This window comes from Delphinapterus leucas, chromosome 19 (assembly GCF_059928025.1).
Source record: "Delphinapterus leucas isolate spDelLeu-1000000601 "Yukka" chromosome 19, BTC_Dleu_Yukka2, whole genome shotgun sequence".
NCBI lineage: Eukaryota > Metazoa > Chordata > Mammalia > Artiodactyla > Monodontidae > Delphinapterus > Delphinapterus leucas.
In genome coordinates this window covers 24,129,498-24,138,878 of record NC_143147.1, presented here as the reverse complement: position 1 = coordinate 24,138,878, position 9,381 = coordinate 24,129,498, and the positions used below count along the sequence as shown (strand labels likewise).

At 37.0% G+C, this 9,381-nt stretch overlaps 2 protein-coding genes across 11 annotated transcripts in view; one reads left to right on the top strand and one right to left on the bottom strand.

Annotated features, from left to right (window-relative positions):
• Positions 1-9,381, bottom strand: part of NF1 (neurofibromin 1) — a 255,886-nt gene that overhangs the window by 66,158 nt on the left and 180,347 nt on the right. The gene's annotated exons all lie outside the window — the stretch shown is intronic.
• Positions 65-6,809, top strand: OMG (oligodendrocyte myelin glycoprotein). 2 transcript variants are annotated; one of them, XM_022595557.3, is made up of 2 exons: positions 65-1,804; positions 5,114-6,809. In XM_022595557.3, the coding sequence occupies exon 2, from the start codon at positions 5,120-5,122 to the stop codon at positions 6,443-6,445; it is 1,326 nt and encodes a 441-aa protein (XP_022451265.1). In that variant the 5' UTR covers positions 65-1,804; positions 5,114-5,119; the 3' UTR covers positions 6,446-6,809. The 2 variants fall into 2 exon arrangements, with proteins under 2 accessions (XP_022451265.1, XP_022451264.1); XM_022595556.3 differs by lacking the exon at positions 65-1,804 and adding an exon at positions 2,676-4,268.

Here is a 9,381-nt window from a genome sequence, read left to right as displayed (position 1 = left end):
AAACAAAACTCTAAGTTTTAAATTAATACCTCGGGTATTAAATAAATATTCCAAGTTTGTAGGGATGAGAGATTAAAATGCATGTCTATTGGAGAATAAATTTCCTTTTAGCTCTCATTGGAAACTGTCAGACAAACATATTAAAGCATCAAATTAAGGGGCTGAGTTGGGGACATTTACTCTGAAAAAAATACGAGCACACACCATAAAACGTAGACATTTTTCTTATCTTGTTGGGGGAACACAAATTTTAGAACTAACCACTTTAAAAAGTTTCTTCTTCTTTTTTTTTGGCTGTGCTGCACAGCTTGCGGAATCTTAGTTCCATGACCAGAGATTGAACCCAGGCCCTCAGCAGTGAAAGTGTGGAGTCCTAACCATTGGACTGCCAGGAAATTCCCAAAGTTTCTTTATATGCCTCAAGCACCCCCAAAAAATGAAATCTTATAAAAGAAAAAAAAAACAAAAAAACCCAAAAAACACACCAAACCTCTATGGCTTCATTCCAAATTCGGATGACTTTTTTCAGAAAAAAAGGATTGTATCAAAATACAGATGGTTCTCAACTTTAAAAAACTCTTAACTACTTTTCTTACACAGAATTTCATCTTTTATTCATTACCTGACAAGTGATAAATATGAGTTATCAGAGTAGGGGTGGGCCCAATCTTTGTCAAAGTTAAGACGGAGAGAGTCCACTGGCTGAGCCTCGTGGAGATGCCAGCCCATGCCTGCAGAAGTGCTCCTCTGCCCAAAAGCGCACATTCTCCCGCCTTACCCCACCCGAACTCGGGGGACAGTCACTTAGAATGAAAGACGGAGGCCACAGTGGTAACCTACCCTTGGAGAACCTCTCATAGCTCTGGGATTTTTCAGAATAAAATACAGTATTTACTGGCAGCACTGGTGTTCAAGAAACCAATAAAGCTCCATCTTAATAAAAACTAGCAGACTTTTGGACACTGAAATTTTATATACAATGTTTCTCTTTAAATCTTTTAAAGCGTACCTTACTGACTCTTAAAAAACTTTTTATCTGCAGACACACTTCCTTTGCACTTCTTTTCTCGAATAAGCATGATGTTTATTGTCATATTACATTGGTTTTCCTGTCTTCCACATTAAAAAGTTCTTTCATGTATTTTGCAAACTTACCATTTTTGAGGTTAATTTATTTAGCAACAATTAGGAGGTTAAGAATTTCTGCTTATTCGTTTGAATTTTAAGTATTCTAGTTAGGGTAAATAAAGTATAAAGTTTTTATATTTGGTCAAGACTTTGACATGCCTTAAATCACCATAACCTTTCTTGCTTTGCATATAGGATTGTTACCTAACGGGCTCTTCCCATACTTTTGTTCTTCTTTTTCATCACTTTCTTTTCCTGACCTCTTGAAGGAGAAGTATTGGGAAATACCAACCCTCATAGACAAATCAAAGAGCTGATGACCTGGTCATAGTCGTGTCTGATTTCTTCAAACACTACAGAGGCAGCTTTTCTCCTTCTGTTCTTTGCACAATGGAAGAACAGACTCCTGTCAGCAGCTTCTTTTTGTTTTTTAAGAAATTCTCTGCCAGGGGGAAAGTAATTCCTATTTACTGAATGCAATTTTCCCCACTGAGGTCAGTGGAAGCTGAGCAGCCAAACAGCGGCAATCCTTTGCCTAATCAGCAGGAAGAAACGCAGCAGAAGAGAAAACGCTGGAACAAAGGAAAACCTACAGGAAAGACTAAAGAAGCAGGATTCAGAAGAGAAAGTTTATTTCATGACTACGGCAAAAGGACAAGGCACAGGGGAATAAAAGGTAGACTGAACTACATACTACACACCAGTGGTGCTCTTACCAGATCCCAGTAACCAGATTCAGAACAACCCTCAAGACCATCTAGTTCAGCTCCTTTTATTTGTTAAATGCTGAGAAAACAGGCCCAGAGAGAGTAAGTGACTTGCTTAGAAGTGGTAGTGAAAGCTGAGTTTGTTACCTGACTCCTGGTTCAGCATTCTTTTCACTAACATAGGACCAAAGAGCACCTACCTCACACATCGCAACATACATTTATCACACATGTATTCCATTTGGTGTTGGTGGTGGGCAACACCATGAATTAGATGAGAGTGACTCTAATTGTTGTTATTACCTAGTTCTGAACAAAAAGTAAAGTAGCAAAATATATGGGCACCTATAAGTAAAACACTGCGATATTAGTACATGATTAGACAGATCAATGGTACAGAATGGAAAGTCCAGAAACAGACTCAAATCTCAAATCAGTATTGGGACAACTGGATAGGTACTTGAAAAAGATGAAACTGGATTCATACTACATTAGAATAAACACCAAATAAATCAGAGATATAAATATAAAACATGAAATTATATAAAATTATATAAAAAACAGAAGAAATATGAGTGAATTCCTTTATAATCTGAAAGTGGGATAAACTTTCCTAGTTGAGACTCAAAATCCAGAAGCATTAATTAAAAAAAAAAAGGAAGTCCAATTACATAAAACTTTTAAATGTAAAACAAACACTATTAAAAAAGAAAAAAACATACCTTTGTCAAAAGACAAAGGACAAACTGGGGAAAAAATGTGCAACTTAAGTTAAGACAAAGGGCTAATATCCCTAAAGTTTAAAAAACTTAAATACAGACTGCGGGGGGCGGGGGGGGGGGGCGGATACCCACAACACACTAGAAAAAACATGCAAAACATGTAAAAGATAGTCACAGAAGAAAAATTTAAATGATCCTTAAAAACATATATAAAGTATACAACTTTTCTTATAATAAGCAAGATGTATTTAAAATTGAACTGAGATACTATTACCCATCAGATGGAAATAAATCCAAAAGGGAGAGGCCACGACAGTGAGAAGGCTGCGTACCGCAAAAAAAAAAAAAAAAAAAAAAAAGTGGAGCAGAAGTTGTCATAAATCTGGTCTTATTTTATAAAGCCCCTAATGAAAGTTTTCCCTTTTACATTATTTCATGTAATTTAAAAACAATGTAAATTGTTTTCTCAGTAAGATAAAATGTGAAACGTTCTGAAGAAATCAACTAAAATTTACGCTATTATTATTATTATTTTTTTTTTTTGCGGTACGCGGGCCTCTCACTATTGCGGCCTCTCCCGTTGCGGAGCACAGGCTTCCGACGCGCAGGCTCAGCGGCCATGGCTCACGGGCCCAGCCGCTCCGTGGCATGTGGGATCTTCCCGGACCGGGTCACAAACCCGTGTACCCTGCATTGGCAGGCAGACTCTCAACCACTGCGCCACCAGGGAAGCCGCTATGCTATTATTTTTAAAACATAAAATCAAATAAATGGTCATTCATATAGTACCAAAGATGTCTCTGGAGACAACAATATTCATATCCACTGACCAAAGTAATTTCATGAAGAAAAAAATCCTTAACCCAAAAGATATCAAATAAAATGCATTTACTTTACTACATGAACTGATAATTAAAAGAATTAGATGCTCATTAAAAAAATGCAGCCTCGTTTGTGCATAGCCTGGGTCAAACAATCCTTTGTATCAGAAAGATAAAAACAAAATAATCATATTTAAGTACTTATGTACTTCTCCAAAAGATGAACAGTTAGGTGTTTGATAAATTTGAAAACCTGATTGTATATAATGATCACCATATTTGGTGGGGGGGGTACATAAAAAAATCAAACAGATCATAATATGTTATTTTAAAAAGTGATAAGACAATTGTACCATTTTAGAAAAAATAAAAAGGCAGAGTTAAAAATAGTTAAATATCTTAGAAAACCATCCACAAGGAAGGTCAAATTCATTTTCAACATTTTTCAATGTATAAAATGAATGAACAGTAGGCGCAATAAAAAGAACCACAGATTCTTCACGAGGTGAATGTTAAAATGTGGAGCCTAAGCTCAAATCACGGAAATGGGTAAAGGCCAGGTCTAATGTGCACGAGGTTTTCCATCCTACAGCAAATCTGAGATATATGGGTACACTCAACACTAAATTAAAAAAAAATTTCTTTTGGTCCATTCTGTTGCGTGTGCACCTCTTGCAATAAATTTGAGTCAGCACCAATGACAGCTCTGCAGTCCTCCTATGTGGTACTGATCAGGTGGTTGCAGAGCTTCAGCTCACAGCAACACAATGCAGCTGAGCAGGCAAGCACAGCCCACAGCCAGAAGCGGTTCCTACTTTCCAGAACAAGGCGACCTTTAAGCTTAAGTTTCCCGGAGAAAATGAGATGCTGATGTAGAAGACAACACTATGGTAAGCTGTTATTTAAATCAGTAAAAAATCGACTTCGGAATTTTTTTCTTTTTCCTTTTCTTAAGAGAAAGTCAACGTTAGGATTCAATATATATTCAATAGCAAGTGCATGCACCAGAAATTTGCTGCAGTGTCAGTTGAGGGATTTCTTTCTAATATTCATTCACTTTGTAAATATACACATTGTTTTCCTTTAGAATCGGCACTGAAATATACAGAAAAGAAATCACTTTATAAAATGTGAGATTTAAAGGTATGGTGTTGGTCAGATTTTTCAAGTGCCTTAAAATGTTTTGCAAGGATATATTTATCCTGAAAAGACAAAGATGCATTGCAAAGTATTGTCTTAATATCTAAATAAAATCTCATCCTACATACACATTGACTATTTTATTACTGCAGAGATCTGAAGAAAACAAAAAACCAAAAATAAACAACCAAAACAGACACGACAGCCATTTTTTTCCCATCTGAGTAAGGAAGAATATTATGAAAAATAGTAATAGCTTAAGATTCCGACTCTTTATTTGCCGAGAATGCCGTTTTATAATATCAACATTCTGGGAAGATAAATAAGAAAGACTATGGTAAAAGAAGGGAGAAAATAAATGAGAAAATGCAGAAGACAGTAGGGGGAGAGAGTCTCTATCACATAGCCCCAATTGAAGGATTAAGCATTTGGACTATAAATGAAGGGGAGCTTTGTTAGTTTAATCACTGGAACAATTATAAAAGAACTCAACAACAACGAGGTTTATTGAAAATTTTGCCTAATGCTAACTGACCCATGCAGATGCCTAATTGTATTTGCATATTAAAAGAAGGGTGTATCTGTTTGTTTCCAGGCTTTGATGGAATATCAGATATTGAAAATGTCTCCCAGCCTGTTCATCCTTCTGTCTCTCACACCTGGTATTTTATGCATTTGCCCTCTCCAATGTATATGCACCGAGAGGCACAGGCATGTGGACTGCTCAGGCAGAAACTTGACTACATTACCATCTGGACTGCAAGAGAATATTATCCATTTAAATCTGTCTTATAACCACTTTACTGATCTGCATAACCAGTTAACCCAGTACACCAATCTGAGGACCCTGGACATTTCAAACAACAGGCTTGAGAGCTTGCCTGCTCAGTTACCTCGGTCCCTCTGGAACATGTCTGCTGCTAACAACAACATTAAACTGCTTGAAAAATCTGATACTGCTTATCAATGGAACCTTAAATATCTGGATGTTTCTAAGAATATGCTGGAAAAGGTTGTCCTCATTAAAAATACACTAAGAAGTCTTGAGGTTCTCAACCTCAGTAGTAACAAACTCTGGACAGTTCCAACCAACATGCCCTCCAAACTACATACTGTGGACCTGTCTAACAATTCCTTGACACAAATCCTTCCAGGAACATTAATAAACCTGACAAATCTCACACACCTTTACCTGCACAACAATAAGTTCACATTCATTCCAGATCAAGCTTTTGACCAACTCTTTCAGTTGCAAGAGATAACCCTTTACAATAACAGGTGGTCATGTGACCATAAACAAAACATTACTTACTTACTTAAGTGGATGATGGAAACAAAAGCCCATGTAATAGGGACTCCCTGTTCTAGCCAGATATCACCTTTGAAGGAACATAACACACACCCCACACCTTCTGGATTTACCTCAAGCTTGTTCACTGTAAGTGGGATGCAGACAGTGGACACCATTAACTCTCTGAGTATGGTAACTCAATCCAAAGTGACCAAAATACCCAAACAATATCGAACCAAGGAAACAACGTTCGGTGCCACTCTAAGCAAAGGCACCACCTTCACTAGCACTGACAAGGCTTTTGCGCCCTATCCAGAAGATACATCCACAGAAACGATCAATCCACATGAAGCAGCAGCTGCAACTCTAACTATTCACCTCCAAGATGGAATGGTTACAAACGCAAGCCTCACTAGCTCAACAAAATCATCCCCAACACCCATGACCCTAAGCATTACTAGTGGCATGCCAAATAATTTCTCTGAAATGCCTCAACAAAGCACAACCCTTAACTTACGGAGGGAAGAGACAACCACAAATGTAAAGACTCGCTTACCTTCTTCTGTGGCAAGTGCTTGGAAAGTAAATGCTTCGTTTCTCTTAATGCTCAATGCTGTGGTCATGCTGGCTGGCTAAGGGTCTGCATTTTCTGAAATTAATGAAAGAACTCCTCCCTGATGTATAGTTGGGAAGATATGCCCCTATCTAACCCGTGACTCAAGCTATATTATGTATTCAAGAAAGCCAGTCTCACATTTCCGACTCTGATGTGAATGAAGCAACTTGTCTTAATGAAGAGTGCACAATGTCTCGGTACTTGCTGCTACTTTACTGTCTTAATGAAGTAAAACTAATGAGTTTCTTTTTTTTAAATGAAATGTTTTCTTTTTAAGGCTTCAATTTACTGCACAAAATATAAAGCATCTCAACTTTAATATGTATTTTATGTATGTTTACACTGTCAAACATCTGGGAAAAAATAAAAGGTCTATGCTCATAACTGTGTCACTGGCTTTCTAGTCATACCAACTTAATCTACTTGGTAGAATCAAAATGACTTAACCTTTTTTTGTTCTAGGGTACCTTGGTAAAGTCTTTATGGCAAATGTAATATTGGAGGTATCCAACAGTTCTGTCACCACATAAAGTAAAACTGTGGTTGCCTCCCTATGAATGGTTATGTCACATCATTATTTTGCACACAAGCCATGATTGTTTTAAATCTAAATGATGTCCTGCTTCTGAGGAACTCTTGGCTACTTTACAGATTATATAATGGACAAAAAAGCTCTTCAAAAAGCTAGAAGACACTAGGCTTTGCATTTTAATAAGTAAAGTTTAATGGCATTTTTTGTATTTAAGGAAAGTATTAAAAATGTAATAAAACTTTCAAGCTTAAAGACATGTTAAAATATTTAAAAAGTTAAAAGCCTCCTATGTGCAGGAGAGGGAAATTTATCTTTTGCACATTGGAAGTTAGAATCTGACTTACCTAAGTTAAAAATAAGATTAGTTTCAGGATAAAATCATGGGGATCTAACAAATATGGGCAGTACTAAGGAAGGGGAGGAAAAGGAAAGGAGAAAGGGAAAGAAGGCTGGGATTCATCTGGTGCTACGACCAGGTGATGAACCCAATAAAAGAGACAATAGGAATACAGCTGGGCATGGGACAGATCCTGACACTCCAGACTGCACTGGGACTTCAACTAGAAGGAAACTGAGAATTTTCTACAAAAATACAAGTAAGCCATCTTTTGAATCAGAGAAACACATAAGTAATAGCCAAGAGTCAGAAAAAGAGGCCCAGCAACACAGCTAGATTAAAATGCAAGACAGCATAACTGAAATGGGTGAGCCACAAATGAGGAATTTAATTTGTGAGACATAAGGAAGAATCTATTTCAAGTATTCTTAGAGTTGGTAAAAGACTACAGATAGAAATTTTTGGGCTCCTTCCTAAGGAATTTTAAAACTAAGATTTCTTTCCACATTTGGAAGCATTTCTATTCAGAGACAGAGAAAAGTAACAACCTTCTAATGTGCTCTTTCTTTTTTCTTTCTTTCTTTCTTTTTAAGGGGCAGGCTTATGGAAAAATTACTTCTAAGCTTCAATGAAGCAGTTCCTCTCCTATACTGACTTAGTGCAGTGACTCCTGAACATTTTTCTGCCCTGGCAAACCTAACTGGCTCACTATTGTCAGGAGGGAATCTCACCATGAAGAAAAGAAATTATATGAAATAGTCCCTAAATGATTTGAAAATGGGCAAGCTGTTTCTCCTCCCTCCCAATCAACAATCTAGTATCTTCACCATCAATGGTAGAGGCTAATTGCTTAGATGTTTCCTAATCTACCACATACTTGCATCTTGTTTTAAAAAACCACACACAGAATTGCACAGAAAGTAGGTTTCTTAAAAGTAACTGTCTTTCACTCTGAGGGTGCCAAAAATTCAATGCTGTCTTAGAAATCCTATGAGGAAAAGTGACCAGAAAGTGAAATTATGTATTATAGCATTAGCAGCACCTATACATTATGCCAATCTTACTGATGTGTCTGCAAAATGCAGAGAAAAAAAGGCAGTAAATTTACAAGTACAACATATGTCAACCACACAGGCTCTTAAGTCCTCAGAAAGAAGTATTATCTAGCCTTATAGTAATTACACACTTCCTTCTAAGGAAATTGTGTTCTTATCATTACTGATGGAGTAGGGAGCAGTATTTGCCACTCAAACAAGAACTACCTTATTATTGGGCTCCATAAACATTTCAAAATGTATTATCCTCAGTGTCTATCTCTCAAGCTCGTAAGTTATATATCCATCCATCCATCCCTAAGGTTTGATTTCATTTTACAAGTAACTTTTGTTTCTCCCCAGTCAAGAGAATTCAAATAAGAGCACAAACACAAAAGCAAATGCAATAAGGGATAAAATAGCGGTGAAGGGTATTGTGCTCTGGTGTCAAATGTTCTAGGCCTAAATCCTGTCTCTGCTGCTTCTCAACTGTACAACCCTGGGCAAGTTACCAATGCCCTAAGTCATATGGGCTGGCAGAACTTATTCATAGTGGGTATTTTTTCCTGAGGAATAAATGGCATAATTCATATACAGTCTTATCACAGTGTCTTGGCTCCCCACATTCTACATGCAGTAATTTTGCTGTTAGTATTATTATATGTTTGTGTCCAAACCCATGCTCTGAGAAATTCCCACATATGTAAACACCCAAGCGCCACACTCTAAGAGCAAGAAAATGAAATAGTATATTTTTTGCTTCAGTCCCTGATCCTTCACCCTCCAGGATTCAGGTTCAGATGTTAGTGAGACGGAGACCCAGAAGAAAGAGAAACATTCTCTTATCACAGCAGAATGAGAAAATGTCTTCTATGCCTAACTTAAAAGATGACAAATATGTGCTATTCAATAACCTTCCATAACAACGTTCTGAAGCAACAGCAAATTCCTTTACACCAAAAATGTCACACAAAAGTCAGTTTAAAACCTTTATAAGATTATTCCTTATGAAATACATTGTAAGAACTAGATAAGGAATGATACCATGTACTG